Below are 19,250 nucleotides of genomic sequence, written 5' to 3' on the forward strand. Positions count from 1 at the left end.
CTGACCTAGTCCCCCTGAACACAACTGATTGTGAGGGTGGGTATCTGGCCCAAGCTGGGCCAAGCTGAGCTTTCCGCCAGGAATTGGAACTGGAATCTGGGTGCCTGAGCCGTAGGATGTATGTCCAGGAGCCATTGGTGGCTTGCTGATGGGCCTCAGAAATGAGAGGCAGCAAAAGCATCCTAATGCCTTTAAGTCTCTGATTATGCTTGTTCCTTAGATGCAGCTCAATAACATCATCATAGTTAGCCATTTTTTAAAAATACACAAATAAACTCTGTTTAAAGAAATAATTAGCATAATAAGGAAAAACTAGAACATCTTTCTAATCATCCTCTAGGTCTGCTTTCTTTCCCCCTCTGGACTTACCTGTAGGCACTTCTTACTGCCTGAAATATCTCTTCTCCAGAGAATAACCTAGAGTGCCAACTTCTAGAGCATAGTGGTAGCTGAGGAAAGAATGGGAAATAACAAAGCAAATGAAACAGTAGGTTGGGAATATGTTGAGGACACTTACCTGGCACCTCCACAGCATTGGGTGTCCATATGGTTCCTCCAAGAAGTGGACATCAAAACAGGAGAGATTTCTTAGGAAAAACATATTTTCCTGTGAGGGGAAATGAGAAGGGAGCCAGAACTGTCTGACGAGGGACAAGTCTGACCATGTGAAGGAGAGGGGGGAGGAAAAAGTGTAGATGGAATTATCTTAGACTATTTACAGTTCTAAAAATGTTTGGCAAGAATGCTAGGGAGTCCTTGAGCAAAAGTCACCCACCAGAGGAGTCCTATATCTGCAGTGTCTCTCAAGAATAAGCCTGCCCTGCCCTAGCTGGTTTGGCTCAGTGGATAGAGCATTGGCTTGGGGACTGAAGGGTCCCAGGTTTGATTCTGGTCAAGGGCACACACCTAGGTTGTGGTCTCAATCCCCAGTAGGGGGTGTGCAGGAGGCAGCCGATCAATGATTCTCTCTCATCATTGATGTTTCTATCCCTCTCCCTCTCCCTTCCTGAAATCAATAAAAATATATTTTAAAAAGACCAAGCCTGTGGGAAGCTCAGCCTCAGGGCAAACCCAGGTATAGATTTCAGAATGTGCAACTGGGACCCTCAGTCAACTATGCTCCTCGCAGCTGGACATCTGAGAGGTGCTTTTTCATGACCACCGCGGTACCTATTTCTTCAACGTCCTCTTGACTGCCACCTGCTCCTCTGCCCTGATTTATACGAGCGGAACTACTCTGTCCCTCTGAATTCCCAGAGCATTTCTCCATCCCTCTCTTAACACAACTTCATGCTTTTTATCCTGTAGCACTTTCTTGTGATACCTCCTACTTTGTATTGTGTGTGTTACATGCAGCAACCCCAGATACTGCTGAGCCTGGTGAGACACTATTCTGCAAGGGGCCTGAGGCGGGTGGGGTCAGGGCGGAGGCTGTTGGTCTTACTTGCTCACTCTGGGCACTGGAATCTTGACTTGAATACTCAGAGTTTGTCTCGTTTCAATATCTGCTGTACTCCCTTTCTTCCCAGGCTCTTACTTGTCTAGCCACTTATAACTTATGTCACAAGAAATCTGCCCCTGCTGGCAGGAGAGTAAGTTGAGACAGAGCTGTTATCGGCTGCCCATGGGAGAACTTAGCGAGGCACATTTACAAGAAGTGAAGCAAATATTTATTGCTGAAGGCAGGACTACGATTTCATGTTTTCTAGCAAAACAACCGCCAAGCACTTCAGAGAACACAGGAGGATTGCCAGATTACACGATGGGCACCATAATTACATACAATAAAAATTGACAGATATCTCAGGAGAAATAGCAGCATATTTAAAGTTAAGGGAGGTTTTAAAGTTAAGGGAGGTTGGTGTGATCAGCTCATTCTTTGCAAAGTCACCCTTGGGTGCCAAATATCTTTCAGAACCTCCTGGATGACTTTCAAGAGAAGCTGTTTACCTCCTAGAGAGGGATAATTTAATTAAGGGTAGGATAAAAATGTGACTTTAACCAAACAGGAAACACAAATGACGAACAATTAGATGCCTCAGCCTACATTTGCTAAAAAGGTCAAAATCACCATGTGAGAGGCATATACTAGTATATATGAGAGAGTAAGGGAGAGGGAGAGAGAGACATAGAAACATCAATGATGAGAGAGAATCATTGATCAGCTGCCCCCTGCATGCCCCTTACTAGGGATCGAGCCCACAACCCACGCATACGCCTTTGACTAGACTCGAACCCGGGACCCTTCAGTCTGCAGGCTGATGTTCTATGCACTGAGCCAAATCAGCTAGGGCGAGAGGCACTATCCCCATTTTTCAGATTAGGAAACTGAGGCTCAGAGGATAAGAATTTTCTCATTACACATCTCATAAGAAATAGAACAAGCCTGGTCCCCAGATGGCTCTCAAATGTATGTTGTTTTTGTTAAGTGCCCGCCATAACATATTTTAACATGATGTGAGGTAGTACCACCAAGAACCCTGACGGTGCTAAACTGCGGACAGGCTGGTAGATCACACACAGAGCGCTACTCGTACACGCGCCCCACACAGGAGAGGCCCTTCGCTTGCCCCAGCAGAGCAGCCACAAACCCTCGCTGAATTGACAACTGTCCCGCTACATTTCAACACTCTGACCAGGATGGTTGTGTGTGTGTGTGTGTGTGTGTGTGTGTGTGTGTGTTGTGTTGTGTTGTGTTGTGTTGTTTTTGTTTTTGAGGAACCAGAAGGTTAGGGCAGCACAAATATTAGGGTGGATGGCCAGGACACAAGTCAACATCTTTTCTAAATATTACTGTGAATTCTGAATACTTTTAGTTCCTGCATGACGCTCGCTATCTGTTTAGATTTCGGTGAGTAGAAATGCATGAGACGAAATTTGACTTGAAAAAAGATAAAATGGAGGAAATAGATTGAGAGAGTGAACCAGAAGTGAGAGCCGCTTGCCTCCTTCCTCGTCTCTATTCTGTCGCTTTCACGTTATTGATTCCCTAGACAAAACAAGAAAACGCAAAAGGATTCTCAGTAAAACTAAAGAATTCTCCTACAAATGCCCATTTTTGTTCGAGAATCTCATTTCCCCAAAAGCTGCGTGAGGAACTACTGTTCGCTGCTCTTCTGAGCAGATCTGGAGCTGCCGGGACCCCTTGGGGCAGGTGCAGCAGCTGCCGGCCTCCCAGGTCCTGGTGGAGGCGGCCGTCTCTCCCCAGCTTGCGGCTGACCCGGGACAAGCCTCCCACCATATGGATTTCCTTGTCGGAACCCCCTCCGATCAGCGCTCAGCGACGCCCCTTGTCAGAGCACAGAGCCCGCACTTCTCGCATAGACCGGCCTAGGAAATAGCTCGTCGTGAATCATAGAGGCTCATGGATTCCTGCCGAACAAAGAACTCCGGCTCCGGGAAACATCCTGGCCCAGCCTTTGTCTCTGCCCCGAGGAAAAGCAGGTCATTTCCAAGTGGTCCCGTGGAACTCCAGGGAGAGGGTGGTGGCAAGGCAGGTGTGTCCAGCCCAGTCCGTGGCTGCACCTTCTCACAGCCACAGATGCTACTTTGCCTACCAGCTGCATCCTAAACCCGGAGTTAAGATGGTGATTAGCGGTGGTGGTGGGTGTCTCGGTAGGAGCTTTCTGAAGAAGAAAGGGCTTTGATTGAGCCCATGAAAGCTGTTGCCAGGGAACCAGATGCCACGAACAGGCCACTCCACAGCGTCAGAATACAAGCTGGGAGTGCTGGGCTGAGCATTAAGTGTACTTGGCAGCCGAGGCCTGCAAGGCCCGTTAACCCTTTGTGCGCCTAACTATGTCTAGACAGTGACTCAAGAGAAGGATTATCGTGAAATGTGCAAAGCTGCCCTGCTATCAGCATCTCCCTTTGGGATGTACCGTTTGTCGGACAACTCCCCCGGACCACTTGTTGTAGAGTGAGAGGGCTGGCCGGGAGCATGAGGTTCTCCAGAGGGCACTGCTCATATCTGCCCACGCTTGTGGTAACAGTATGGATGCCTCTCAACTTGTGGTAGAGTTTTAGCTGGACCTTTTGGCCTCTGGGAAAGGGAGTTTGCTGCCCCCAACGTGGGTTGCTCTGTGAGATAAGAAGAAACGATTTCCATCCCTCCTTCAATGTATACCGCAGGGCCTCCTGGGCCAGCCAGAGGTCAGCAGCCTGTTTCACTTCAGGGCTGCTGCCTGGAGGAGTTTGGGCACGGGCTGGCTCTCTGAGAAAAGGGGGAACGGAGAAAGGTGCTGGGATGTGCCTCCCGACCTGCCTCCCAAGGGATACGGTCCTCCCTCTTGCCTTACACCCCTCTCTCCGTCATTTCTCCCCCATCAATCCCAAACCCAGGCTTCCTCTCTGGGCCCCCTTCCTGCACAGTGGGGTTGGACAACAGGCAGGGAGGTAACCTGTGAGTTAGGGGCTCCTGGGTTCACAAGGTGAACGCTAGCAATTCATTTTACAGAAGAAACCAGAATGTGTGATTTTTACTTCTTCTCCGCTCTTACTGTCTCCCCACCATGAATTTAAAAGCTTGCAATTACTATGAGCACTTCTACTAATAAAATGAAGCCCAGAGCAAAAGCATAATAAATAGTTTAGACTCCCAAATCAAACGCTTCAGAAAGATCTAAAGTAAATAGATCTCCAGTCCCCTCCCTCCTGACCGAGGCAGGCTATTCGGTCATAATTTATTCTTGGGGAGAGGAAGGAAGCAGAGAGCCGTCAGGCCACTTTCTCCCTTGCTATGATTCCAGAGTATTCTTTATTGCCGTTCGCCTTTTCTTTCAAACCTGACCTGGCCTCATGAGAAATGAGCCCTCGTCTCTGAACAAGCCAAGTAACTCGTCCTTCGAGAGTCTGGAAGCATCCAGCGAGTTCAGAAGGCTGCATCTTCCACGCTAATTCTCTTGATGCCCTTCCGGTCTTTGAAATCGAGTTTTCATTAATCAGAGTCTTTAACCTGTGGCTCTAAGCTTTGTACTATCAGCAAACTACCAGCTGCTAAAACAGGCTTTGACATAATTCTCTTCTTTCATGTATCTTGCATACTGGCTCCAAGATCTGTACACATTTCTCTGGGCATGTTAAAAAGAAAGCAACAAGTCTGTATGCAGCTGTAATGCGATGCAAGGTGCTAAGACTTACAGGATCTAGTCCTTACCTTCCAGAGACTTACAGTCCAGCTGGGAGTGTAAAACACAAGCAAATGGGAAGCGTCTTAATCATGGGAGGGGATGCTGATTGTCACATACACACCCATATTTTAAAAAATTCTTTGTTTTGACTTTCTCAAACAACTTGTCCGTCTTTGGTGCTTATGGTAGATAACCATGGATGGCTCTATCGACCTTCATTCCACCTTCCCGCCTGTGCAGGAGGTTAGGAAGCTGAAAATGTGCTTTCCTAGGCTGCCTTGCAGCTAGATTTGCAAGGTGAGGTGAGGAGAAGCAAGGGTGAGGAGATTGTTTTGAGCCATCCAGTAGCCAGACCCAGGCCCAGTGTCCAGGCACCAGCTTCGTGGCTGAAGAGGGCGCTGTGGTGGCTTCAGTCACACAACTTGTTCACGGCTGGGTATTAACCACGACGTAGCGTCGTATAAATGGACGCTGCTACTCTGTTGCAGAAGTGGGATGAACAGCTGGCTGGGATTCGGACCAAAATTGGACAAGGTCCTGTTTCACCTCTGGTTCGCTCGGGGGCTGTGCAAACCACTATGCCTCTCTGTGCACTGACCGTTCCTCTTGGGTAACAAGGACGGTACCAACGACTCTTCTTGTAGACTTCCCTGCAGGTGGACCCAATTCCTAGAAGGCACGTTCACATTGCCCTTTACAAGTGGCTGAGAGCCCTTGCCAGTTTGGCTCAGTGGATAGAGCATCGGCCTGGGGACCAAAGGGTCCTGGGTTCAATTCTGGTCAAGGGCACGTACCTTGGTTGCAGGCTCCTTCCTGGCCCGGGGCCCTGGTCGGGGCTCGTGCAGGTGGCAACCGATCGATGTGTTTCTCTCACCTTGATGTTTCTGCCTTTCCCTCTCTCTTCTACTCTCCTAAAAAATCAATGGAAGGAACACCAATTAAAAATGATATATGCACCCCTGTGTTCATAGCAGCACAATTCACCATAGCTAAGATTTGGAAACAGCCTAAGTGCCCATCAGTAGATGAGTGGATTAAAAAACTGGTACATCTACACAATGGAATACTATGCTGCGGTAAAAAAAAGGAGTTCTTACCATTTGCAACAGCATGGATGAAACTGGAGAGCATTATGCTAAGTGAAATAAGCCAGTCAGAGAAAGATAAATACCACATGATCTCACTCCTTTGTGGAATATAATGAACAACATAAACTGATAAACAAAAACAGATCCAGAGGCAGAGAAACATCCATCAGATATATCAAGCCTCAGAGGGAAGGTAGGGGAGGGTGGGGGCAGGGGGGAGAGATCAACCAAAGGACTTATATGCATGCATATAGGCCTAACCCAATGGACACAGACAACAGGGGGGTGAGGGCATGAGTGGGGGGAATGGAGGGGTAATGTTGGGATAAGGACACATATGTAATAACTTAATCAATAAAGAAATTTTTTCAGTGAGGTTGGGACTGCTTCAGTGAGGTTGGGACAGATAATGGGGACCAGTATAGACTGATGAACAGGGGTAGATGCAGAGGCAGAGCAACACTGAACAGACTGTCAAACTACAGTGGGAAGCCTGAGGAGGGTTTGGAGGGGGGGGTATTAAGAGATCAACCGAAAGACTTATATGCATGCATATAAGGTTAACCAATGGACACAAGACACGAGGGGCGGGGGGGTAGGTGCTGGGGGAATGTCAAGGGGGGAAAAAAAGGAGACATATGTAATACTCTTTGTAATACTTTAAGAAATAAAAATTATAAAAAGAAAAAAAGACATTTTTATTTTTTTATTTTAATTTTTTTAATATATTTTATTGATTTTTTTTTTTACAGAGAGGAAGAGTGATAGAGAGAGAAACATCGATCAGCCACCTCCCACTGGGGATGTGCCCGCAACCAAAGCACATGCCCCTGACCGGAATCGAACCTGGGACCCTTCAGTCCCCAGGCCGACACTTTAGAAAAAAAGACATTTTTAAAAAAAGAAAAAATATCCTCGGGTGAGGATTAAATAAATAAATAAATAAATAAATAATAAAAGGGACTGAGAACCCTGACACTATCCCATCAGCCACTTCCCCAGAGGAGCATCCATTGACCCCAAGCACTTTGGAGCAAGGGACGAATTCCTGGATGCAGAGGGGACGTGGCCGTTGACTATGCAGTGGGGACGTGGCCGTGGACTATGCAGTGGGGACATGGCTGTTGACTATGCAGTGCGGACATGGCCATTGACTATGCAGTGGGGACATGGCCGTTGAAGGAACATCTCTTTCCTTTGTTCCATGTGGTCCCTATTTATTTAGAGCGCCGTGGTTATTCATGATGCTTTACAAGGGATCACAACACAGTCTCCACCCTATAGGATTTACAGCGCAATTTAAACAGACACGCTGCATGGGCTGACAGTCAGGCACGCCAGGAGGTGGGTGTGGAGGGTTTCTTCTTGAGTTATAAATACTTTCCAGTTACAGGGGCCTTTCATCTGGGATCCCCAAGCACTTTAGAATAGCAATAATCTCGATTGCTTTCTAAATGCACTTTCCATAAACTGCTGTGGGAACTGAGTAAATGCTTTTAACTGTCTATTAATTGATCTGTACATCTGTTCATTGTCCATATTAACCAGTGTGGATGTAAACACGACAGCTTAGGAGAGGCCTGCGATGGGCTATAGTCTGGCTGCTCATACATTACCCTAGAGGCCTGGTAGCCTTGCCACAGTGTTTGGGGGGGGGGGGGGGAGAAATGAGCACCTGAGTATTGTCCCAGGTGAGATGTTCACTCAGCTTAGTCTCAGAAAGGTGACCTTTTTATGGGTGAATTCACATTTCCAGATCAGGTGGTCTCAGAGAATGAATTTCCCCTGGAGGGACTGGGAGAAATTTTTTTCCAGACTAAATAATATCCCATCAGCCCTAGCTGGTTTGGCTCAGTGGATAGAGCATTGGCCTGCACACTGAAGGGTCCCAGGTTCAATTCTGGTCAAAGGTATATGCCCAGGTAGTAGGCTCGATCCTCAGTGCGGGGCATGCAGGAGGCATTTGATCAATAATTCTCTCTCATCATTGGGGTTTCTATCTCCCTCTCCCTCCCTCTCTGAAATTAATAAAAAATATAAAATAATAATAATAGTCCATTGTATGTATACATTGATTTTGTTCATGCATTCATCTGTCATTGGACACCTGAATTGTTTTCATGTTTGGGCTATTGTGAAGAATGCTGCTCTAAACTTGGGTGTTTGAATATCTGTTTGAATCCCTGATTTCACTGCTTTTGGGTTATATACCCAGAAGTGGAATTGTGAAGTGAAATTGCTGGATCATATCATACCTCTATGTTTAATTTTTTTTAATGTGCTTTTATTGATTTTTCAGGGGGAGAGAGAGAGAGAGAGACAGACAGACAGACAGACAGACAGACACTGATGTGAGAAGTGTTGATCAGTTGCCTCCCATCCAGAGACCAAACCCCAAACCTGACCGGGAATGGAACCGGTGACCTTTGAGTGCACAGGATGATGCTCAACCAACTGAGCCACACCAGCCAGGGCTGTTTAACTTTTTGAGGAACTGCCATACTATCTGCTTTTCACAGCGGTTACACCATTTTACATTCCCACCAACAGTGCACAAGGGTCCCAATTTCCCCCTGTCCTCACCAGCACTTGTTCTTTTCTGTAGTTGTTTTTTTGGGTATTTTCTTTTTGTGTGTGGGGGGGGGGCAGGGGGCGGGGGGGGGGTGTTGTTTTTTTCCATAATAGCCATCCTAATGGATGTTGAAATTGTATTCATTGTGGTTTTGACTAAATTCCACAATAAAGTTTTGAGCCTCTATGTTCACTGTCTTGATTCCTGATGATGAACCCAACCTGATTATACAGCATGCCCTCCATTTCCTCCTCAGGAGGCTTGAGCCTGCTTCCTGGGAAAGGCCGAGCCACAGAGGGAGATCTAAAAGGTAACTGGGCCCGCGGCCTCTTAGACCTCTTCGTGCAGGTCAGCGGGGGACACTCCCACAGGCTGCCATGGGGGTTCAGCTGACAGATGACAGGCCAAAGCGGGGCCACAGATCACGGCAAAGGCATCTTTTTGTTCCCTGACACTCCCACCCCCACCCCCGCCTCCTGTCCTCACAGTGTCAGCATCCAGGAGAGCCAAGCAGCCTAGGCCATAGCAGTGCTTCTCACAACCGATGCTACTGGCATTCAGAGTCCGACGATTCTTCATTACGTGAGACAGTCTCACACACCACAGAGCCTCCAGCATCCCAGGCCCCTGCTTGCTCAATGCCAGTATTGGCTTTCAGCCATTGTGGCAACCCAATGCCCCCCAATTGTACCTCCCAAGTAGCCCCTCTTTGGAGATGGCATTCACCTAGGTGGTAAGCAGGTATGCAAAGCTCTCTGGAGAGTCCCAGGATCTCACACTCACTCGTGCAAAGCAGCAATGACCATAAAGGGGCTCATGTCCAGGGGAAGCGGTGCTGGAGCTCAGCCAAGGAAAACTTCACCGGTCGCTTTAGGTGACGTGGTGACTCCTCTGAATTTACTCACGGTGGGTTGACAGTGAGAGGCTCTCAGGAGAAGGAAGAAAACACTCTCAAAACAAGATGGGTGCTGTGATAACAGAAAAAATATCTCAGCATGCCTTCATCCCTCCCCCAGTCAGGACTTGAAATCTGAGCCTGGCCCCTTCAATGCCCGTTGGACCCTCCCTCTCCCAGTGTGTGAACACTGCCCTCGGCAGTCTCCGCCTTGCCTGGGCTGGTTTCAGGGACTGCATTTCCCTGCGCTGCCATAGCAACCAGGAAACAACCGCCACTGCAGTGAGAAGGATGGTGTTGTGGCTAGATCTGTAGGTGCGCTGGTAACAGAGCAACCGGACCAGGGACAACAAGGCCACAGGCAAAGGGGAGAGAGGGGTTGCCCAGAAAGTAGACAATCCGAGGCTTGAGGAGTTTGGGTTTGCGATTTATTTTTCCTCCCGACAAAGACACACACTGTCTAACTGTGTGGCCGGTTGTTACTAAGAAGCTGCTGTATGAGGGGGAAATGCATTTAATAAAAGGCCCAGTGTTTGTGGTCTACTCGGGCTCCCTGCTCTGCTCAGGAAATCCTGAGGTGTGACCAGTTTTCAGCCTTCAAACCCAAGATGAACTGCCCTTGAGAAGGGTGGTCAGAGGGCAAACATGTTCCCGCTCTCTCCCCTGAGCCGGGGACATGGCAAGTGGGTCCAGAACAAACAGAAGGTAGAAGTCTATTTTGAACCAGAGGTGAGTTTTACAGAGGAATCAGGGCGTATTGGGAGTGGGGGTGGGGGTCGGGGGCAGTGCGGGAGGAATGCTCTCTTTTTCCATCTGGAGCTGAGCCATGCGTGTTTGGGTTTGTTTGATTGGTGAGGTGGTGGGGGTCAGTGGCAGATCTTCCCTGCTTGGTGAAACTCAAGAAAATAAGGTGGTTTGCCTGACACCCCGCGGTTGCCCCGGGGACCCCCTTGCTTCCTCCTGCACGCCGACCTACAGCCTCGTTTGCTTTAGGCTGATGGAGTTTCCAGATTGTCTAGAATTCGGATGGTTTGGTTCAAGACCAAAATCTCCACCTGGGTTCTAGGCAAGCTGATGTCTCTCTGGTTTTTAGAGTCGTGCTCTGTGGTCGGAAGGCTGTGTGTGTTCTTGTCATTTCAATGGCTTCCTTGAACTTTCTGGAATTCAATCCACAGGACTCATATTTAATGCAGGCCAAAAAAAAATTTTTTTTCATTTTAAAGTGGTGGCAAAATTCCCTTGTTGTACTGCAATTTTACTTCGTTGAATTCTGCCAAGAATAAAAATTCCATTGGGGGTATTTTGAAAAATTTTGGCTCATACAGAGATTTCTATTGTCATGGTAGTTTGTCACAATATCTGACCTTTGCTGTATTAAAAGACATATATAGAGTTTCAAAAACCTCTGAGGACAATGGCATTTACTTTCTTACAAGATATGTAACTACTTTATAGGCTCCGAAATAACCAAATTAGATAAAGTTACAACGCATCTGGAATGCATAGAAATTCTCCCTGTGTCCAGCGGGAGTGATGGGTTGGAATGGCATTCTCCTCTTTAAACTGCCAGCTAGTCCAGGTCTAATTTCAAAGTTATCTGCTGCCCTTGATAATTCTGACGACTTGCTTGCATACCAAGAAACTAACTGGCCTGTAACCTAACTCTACCCTACTTAAGCCTCTAGGCACAAGTAGTTCCCCTGGAAGTCATATGGAGTAAAACAGGACCGTGCCCTGGGTCCTACTAATTCTGAGATGTGAAATCAGTTGCTCAGAAGAGTGCCTGTGTTTTGTGCACCATGTGAGCAGCTCGGAGAAAACCAATCACTTAAAAAAAATGTCCAACACCTTGCACAAGCAGTATGTGCTATAAAAGTGCTGTCCAGCCCAACCGGTGTGGCTCAGTGGTTGAACGTCCACCTATGAGCCAGGAGGTCATGGTTCAATTCTCGGATGGGGCACGTGCCCGGGTTGCAGGCTCCATCCCGAGCAGGGGGCGTGCAGGAGGCAGCCGATCAATGATTCTCTGTCATTATTGCTGTTTCTAACTCCCTCTCCTTCTCCCATCCTCTCTAGAAGCAATAAAAATATAATTTAAAAGGAAATTTTTTAATGTGCTGTCCACAGTGAATCGATCAAGGTGGTTGCTTTCCGTTGCAGGATTACTTGAACTGGAAGTCTCCAGAAGATTATGTCCTGGTCTGCAAACCACAGCATAAGGGCGACCCCACCCAGCACACATGGAGCCTCTTACTCCCTAAAACTTTCAGCACCAGAAAGGGAGTCCTGATCCTCTACTCAGAAGGTTTAGCCCTATCAGCATGGACGCCCGGAGAGAGGAGAAAAGGCCCCTGGCGCCCCAAAGGCCACAGGAAAAGGCCGGGTCGGAAGCTGCTCACGCTGCGGGACCTCGGAGAAGCCATCCTGACTCACGAAAGGAGACAGGTAGGCAGAGCACTGTCGGGGGTCGGGGAAGGCACTGGGCCTGCGTGGCTAGAAATCCATCTGTACCTTTAGGTCTAAGTCCTTCTCAGATCCCAGGGAAGGCAGGCAACCCTCAGCCTCTATTTCTTCACCTCTAAACCGGACCGTATCTCGGCACTCTCTGCCACACACAACTGTCACGAGGCCTGAATGAGGTGATGTAAGTGAGAGGGCTCTGAAAAGCATAAAGGATTATATTTTCATCCTTTTGTGTTTTCCTTTCCGTTAGAGGAACGCAACTCCTTTTCAGCGTTCAGACAGGTCCAGGCCAGCCAACGTTCCCCCCCAGATCCTTGAGATCCTGCCTCAGAACCACAAGCAGCAGCATCGCGCCTCGGATGTGCTTGGCTTGGTAGAAGTGGGAGAGAGAACATTTGGAATATTTTACCTTGAGCCCTTCAGCGTCCGCAGGAAAAGTTAAGGACTTTTTTCCACTCTGAATTTAATCGTGAAGAAAAGCCCCTGTGCTCATTTTTCTGATTCATACTTTCTCATGTCTTACGAGACGGACACATGGCCCCTGCTCTACGTAGCTGCATGCCTGAGAGAGGCTGGGAACGTGTGTCACACTAAGAAATTCTAAGTTACAGATAATACGTTACTCTGCAGTTTTTTGTTCCCCACAGAATTAAGTCATCAATTAGCTTCTTACACCAGGCCCTTCACACGCTGACTTTTTCCTCCATTTTAGCCACTTCTGCCACTTGTTTTTACCTCCACCTGTCTATGGAGCCCTCAAGGCTCCACCCATGTGACTCGCTCACCATTCCCCAAACAAGTCACACTCTTTCGTGACTTTCCCCTTTGACCTTGCTTTTACAGCTGGACAACTGCTCATCCTTCAAAACACAACTCAAAGGTCAGCTCCTTGCTGAAGCCTTCTCCCACTGCCTTAGGCAAAGCTATCCCAGTGCTCCCTCCTCAGTACACATCCGTCATGCACTTCGATTTATCTCTTCGCCCATCTGTTGCCATCTCCTTGAATGCGAGGACCATGTCTAAGTCACTTCCAGAAAATAGTGAGGACCCAGAAGTGTTTGTGGAATGAAAGAATTGATCATGGGTGATACTTTCAATGGTCTTAGATCATCTCTCAGTGTCACTATTGGGCAATTTATCACCTACCTGACCCTCGGCAGAACTTCCGGGAGGAACGAGTCCTCTGCCCCTTTTCCTTCTTTCAATATATAGAGAACCTTAATGACCTTGACCAAATGCCCAATTGTCCTTTGTCTTAAAATTCTTTTTTTTTCTTTTCTAAAAGTATCTTTTTTATTTTTAAATGCAGTTGATGTACAATATTAATTATATTATTTTCAGGCATTTATTTAACTTCTGAAGTGATCACCCCAATAGTACCCATCTCACACCATGTATAGTTACTACAATCATAAATTCTTGAATGACAGGAAGTTCATTGTTGTTGAATGCTATTATTTTTTTAGCAATTATTTTATTTAATCTTTACAAAGGCCTCATAAGACTAAGGACAGAGGGAGAGCATTTGTAAATGAGGCTCTCAGACCTCCCTTAACTTAACTCCAACTTAAATAAGTTGGCCAAGATTTCAGAGCTAGTAAATGACAAAGCCACTATTCAAACTCAGGACTGCCTACCTCTCCAGGGCAAGCATGCTTTGCACTTGGCCCTATTACCTTTGGCCTTGGAAGGGCCTCCAGCAATCGCCATGGCAGACCTCGGCCTCTCTGCGCTCACACCCACTCTTCACACTCCCAGTACTCTGCTCTCAGCACAGTCCAGTTGGCCATGACTACATATAATTCTACAGACAGCTGGATCAACTGGCTTTTCACTGAATTTGCCAATGGAATACACTGGAAGGAGATCGGAGAAGGAGAAGAGAAAAGCCAGGGTATTTCTCCCCTCCCGTTCTACCTCTGGTGGTGAGAAGCACCTGCATCACCTCTGTGGTCCAGCTCCCAACAGACAGGCCCACTGTGGCTCCAGGTTCTTCCAGGTGACCCCACCTGCTCTCCCTCTGTCCTCAGTTTAAGGGTGGTGCTGGCTTCCTAATGTTACGAATCTCAGTGTTACCTCATCATTGTTACCTCATCATCGTTTTGGCTTTTAACCACCTGGGTAACCAATTCCCAGAATTACATTTCTTCTATGTTTAAAGATTTGGAGGGTTTCTGTTTTCCTAGTTGGACACTAATATGTAGGTCAACTTACTGCCAGAGAAGAATCCCTTCCACAGCTTTCAGACACTTGTCTATGTGGCTTAAATATTTGGGGCAACAAGTATCTTATTACTATCAAGGAGATGAGTCTTCTAGGGAACTGCTTCATTTTTGGTTAGATTGGCCTCAATGAAAAAAAGAAAGTTCCTGTCTTCCTATAGTATTTATCTACTAGATTTATAACACAGACCTGACCCAAACACAACACTATAGTTTAACTCCCAACAGGTAGAAGAGAAATGGTGTGAAGAAATCAGAAAGGAAAGGTTAGGAATAGTAACAGGGCAGGAGTTTCTGATAGAGACTAATTTTTTCATAGATTAAAATTACAGAAGAAGTAACTCAACAGGGGCTTGAGATTTTTTAAAAATGAAAATCTCAGAAGAGGAGAGCTTTGGAAACTACAGTGCACACCATCTGACTATGAAACTACAGACTGGCAAGAAAGTTTTGAAACCATAATGTCCGGTGCTGGAAAGGCTGTGGGGAAATGAGCCATCTAATGCTTTGGGAGCACAAATTCACATGACATATCTGCAAGGCATTTAGGCAAAAGCCTAAAAAAGGGCTGATACTCGTTGATTCATCATTCTACTTTTAGTAATTTGCCTTAGGAAATAATCAGAGATGTGCCCAGAAATTTATGCACAAGAATGTTTACTACAGGATTACTAATTATTACACAAAATATTGAAAATAATAAATGTCTGACAATAGAACATTGATTAAATAAATTATGATATAGTCAGAGAATGGCAATAAAGTCATGTATTAGTCATGAATAGCATGAGAAAATATTCACAGCATATTTTTTAAAAGCAGGTTACAAAATAATATTCACAAATAAAAATACCAATGTTCATTACCATATTTGAGTATTTACTATGTTCCTGCCACTGTTCTAAGTGCTTTCCATGTATGATTCATGTATGCTTTCTATGAATACCGGGGGTACATACTATTATTATCCCATTTTAGAGATGAGGAAATTGAAGCACAGAAAGTTTGAGTAATTCACTCGAGATTATGCAACTAGGTAGGTAAGGTAATCACACCAGAACTCGAGAGTAGCTAAGTCAGGGAATTTTTAAAATAAAATAAAAATCTGTGACCTTGAATGAGGCAGACAGTAAAAGAGAGAGCCAGGTTGACGCTGCAGAGCCAGGTGGGATCAGGAAGGGAAATGGACTAGAACCACTGTAAACTGAGCCCACCAGTGACCACACCATCTGTTCTGCAGGGTCAGTATTTCTTTGTCCAAGTAGCATAGCTCAAGAGTTAAAAACACCATGCTCAGAGTAAAAGAGCCAAAATGGGGAGGGGGCGAGTGGGGAGGTGGCAAGTGGATAAAGTAGTGCTGCTTACAGAAGAATCTATACTGCTGAACCGTGAATCAGGAAACCTACAAAATGTAGGCTTCATTCAGACCTGTGAGAATCGAGGCTATCACAGGAGGTGCAATTAAATTTTTAAAGCATCTTACATCACCTCCAGTTCTATATATGAATCTAATGAGATGCATGTAGCAAATACGTCTGGGTTTTATAGCTCAACATACACCTACTCTTCAACTCTCTTGATGACCTAACTTCCTAATGAGCGAAGATAAATGCTAAGTCAAGAGATTAGATGTCAGAGTTCTCACACTTCTAAATACACACAGATATGTTACTTGGTTTTTTGTTGTTTTGTTTTCTTTTTTAATAGAAGGACATTGTTCAAACATTCCCAAAGTTAAAACCACTCTTCTTCTTTTTTAAAAAAAAAATATATAATTTTTATTGATTTCAGAGAGGAAGGGAGAGGGAGAGAGAGACAGAAACATCAATGATGAGAGAGAATCATTTGATCGGCTGCCTCCTGCACACCCCACACTGGGGATTGAGCCCACAACCAGGGCATGTGCCCTGACGGGAATCGAACTATGACCTCCTGGTTCATAGGTCAACACACGATCACTGCGCCACGCCTGCCGGGCTAGACTATAATTTATTAATATGCTGGAGAAGTATAAAGAAGGTAAAGATTGTGATTGATAGCGTGGTGTCTTGGAGGAGGTAGAATTTGAGCTGAATCTTGTGGTAAAAATAGGTGGGAAGGGACCTTGTAGGCATGGGTGAGTGAAAGCTTAGAGGGGAAAACAGGCAGGGAAAGCAGGGTGATTAGAGAGGTGTAGTCTTAGCTGGAATTGTACCAGAAGTGGGTGGGGTCAAAGTGTGGAGGGCTTTGCCTGCCAACCCTGGGGTTTCTGGGGTTCTCTCTTCACCCCTCTGTCAACTCGTGCACACAAAGGCTGGCCACCCTCTGGGGTAAGATGGCAGCTGGCTGTCTGGGCCTTTCTTGGCTTCCTGGGGACTCTGGCACCTGCCACCCCAGAGCTGCTGGGTGGGAGCACAGCCTGCACCAGGTGCTTCCATCCTCTGAAAACCCTTGCCTGCCAGCACCAGAGTGGGTGACATGACAACCAGTTCAGGGATGGGGACAAGTGCAGGGGGTCCTCTCTACCCCTCTGCCTACGGACGCCTGGTGGGCACCAGGAAGGTGACCAGCAGGAGCAAGTCCCTCATCAAAGGAAGCACTCCCCATAGAGCAGGGATAAGAGGCCACGCCATGCCCACTAATTATTCAGTTTAGAAGAAACCAGAAGCTGGGGTGGGTTGGCAAAGCCAAGGCAGGCCTGAGTGGTCTGACGCCGTCACAGCCAGCCTCCTGCTGTTGTTTATTTCTGCGTCCTCCCAGAATCTCCCCTCCCGGCTCCCTTCTGTCTCCTTTTATGTTTAGAGTAACTTTTGGATGGTGGTTTGTGGTCCAAGCTGATGTTGGGGAAGGAATAGAAAAATATGTATGAGAAGATGGTGGGTGTAATAGAATAATTTTTAACATATTTTTTATTTACAAATATAATCTAACTATATTTCTGAAATGTTTTATGTTATACAAAAAAGAAGAAAAAACTATCTGTAATCTATGTCCAACATCCTGATACCACTGTTCTTAGAATTTTAATGTATTCCCTTCCAATCTTTCCACCACAATTACTCATCTATAAAATAAACTTTTATGAGATTGAAATTGTACTATACATTCTCTCTTCTATCTTGCTTTTTCTACTTGACATATTATTCTACACGTTGGAAATGAGTGAATAGATTTAACCCTGACTGGTCTTTTTGGTAGCCCTAAGCAGACCTTAGGCTTCTCTCAGTGCTTTAGGTACCCAATGAGATTTGAAATTTATCAACCAACTTCACAGGCGTAATTTGAAAAACTACTAAGAGAAACCAGAAAAATAGAAAAAAAATGTAAAGAAGCTGTGGTGGGCAGAATAATGCCCCTCAAAGGTGTCTATGCCCAAATCCCTGGAAACTATGGCTAGATTAGGTTAAATGGCAAAGGGGAAATAAGGTTGCTAATCAGATGCTTAAAACAGGGAGACTTCCTGGATTGTCTGGGAAGGCCCAGTGCAATCACAGGCTCCTTATAAATAGAAGAAGGACTCAAAAGGGAGAGCCAGAGAGAGGCAGCATAAGGAGGACTCTGCCCAACATTGCTGACTGGAGGTGGAGGAAGGGGTCGCAGCCAAAGAATGTAGGCAGCCTCTGGAAACTGGAAAAAGCGAAGGGGCAGATTCTTCCAGAAATGACACAGCCCAGATTTTAGCTCAGTGAGACCCATTTCAAACTGACCTCCAGAACTACACGATAACAACTGTGCATTGCATTGTGTGGTGGTTTGTTTTAGCAGCAACAGGAAACTAATACAGAAGCCACCATTCGCTTTCAAAGTCTAAGCCAGCCATGGGCAAACTACGGCCCGCGGGCCGGATCCGGCCCGTTTGAAATGAATAAAACTAAAAAAAAAAAAAAAAAAGACCGTACCCTTTTATGTAATGATGTTTACTTTGAATTTATATTACTTCACACAAACACTCCATCCATGCTTTTGTTCCGGCCCTCCGGTCCAGTTTAAGAACCCATTGTGGCCCTCGAGTCAAAAAGTTTGCCCACCCCTGGAAGCAAAAATGACACCCCTGAGTCCAGGACAAAGGATTCTCTAACTCTTTGGGACAGCTCCCAGCACCATTGAGCACACTACCCAGGAAAGTTCCAGAATCAAGCTGGTGCTTAATAAATACCCACTAATGAGGAAAACAAGACACTCTTCTCCAGATGGAACAGTGCGTCGTGCCCTCCGCACAGGGGCCAGAGCATCGTAGAGGAGACTTGGTCTTGCTGCATTCACAGAAAAGTCATTGGAAGCACAGACTTAGAGGGAGGAAAGGAAGCTCCAGTTCACCCCAAAATGGCCTGGGGTCTAATGGTGCCCTGATTCCATGGCTTAGCACAGCGCCGGCCACACAGGAGGTGCTCAACAAACAGTCATCGCATGACCAAAGGAAAAAATGGAGTGAGTGAAAGAACTTAAGTCATTTTGCTTGCACTGCTCTCCCTACAATCCTTTCTTTCTTATCCTCTGGAAAACGCCTCAAAATTTATGTGGGGCTGAATTTTTTCAGGCTCTTATTGCACTTGAAGTACCTGCCACATAAACTGTCCAGACATCAAGGGCCAGTTGATGCTCTGTGTTTGGATTCCAAGAATTCATTTAATTTAAAAATTCCTAGAGTATAAAGCCAATTGAATGCGCCATGCTTTCTTTCATGTGTTACTTAATTTATTTATGAATCATCAATCTGTCTTATTCAACCTTTTTTTTTCTCCAGTGCTTGGCACAGTGTTTGGTGCATTGTAGATCTTTGAGGAATGAATGAATGAACGAATGAATGAATGAATGAATGCATGTATGTCCTGGATACCTGTTTCTTTCTCCTCAGCAGAGGTATCCCCTCATCTTATGGACTTGGCTTCCCAGCCTTCTCTT

General features: G+C 46.1%; 1 protein-coding gene across 1 annotated transcript in view; it reads left to right on the plus strand.

The window, feature by feature from the left end:
- The first annotated feature begins 9,950 nt into the window (after nt 1-9,950).
- KIAA2012 (KIAA2012 ortholog) overlaps nt 9,951-19,250 on the plus strand; it is a 94,797-nt gene continuing 85,497 nt past the window's right edge. Inside the window, 2 exon segments of the mRNA XM_036320829.1 lie at nt 9,951-10,413; nt 11,845-12,129. Coding sequence (XP_036176722.1) covers nt 10,330-10,413; nt 11,845-12,129 — 369 coding nt within the window. The 5' untranslated portion in view covers nt 9,951-10,329.

This window comes from Myotis myotis, unplaced genomic scaffold, assembly GCF_014108235.1.
Source record: "Myotis myotis isolate mMyoMyo1 unplaced genomic scaffold, mMyoMyo1.p scaffold_m19_p_8, whole genome shotgun sequence".
Lineage (NCBI taxonomy): Eukaryota > Metazoa > Chordata > Mammalia > Chiroptera > Vespertilionidae > Myotis > Myotis myotis.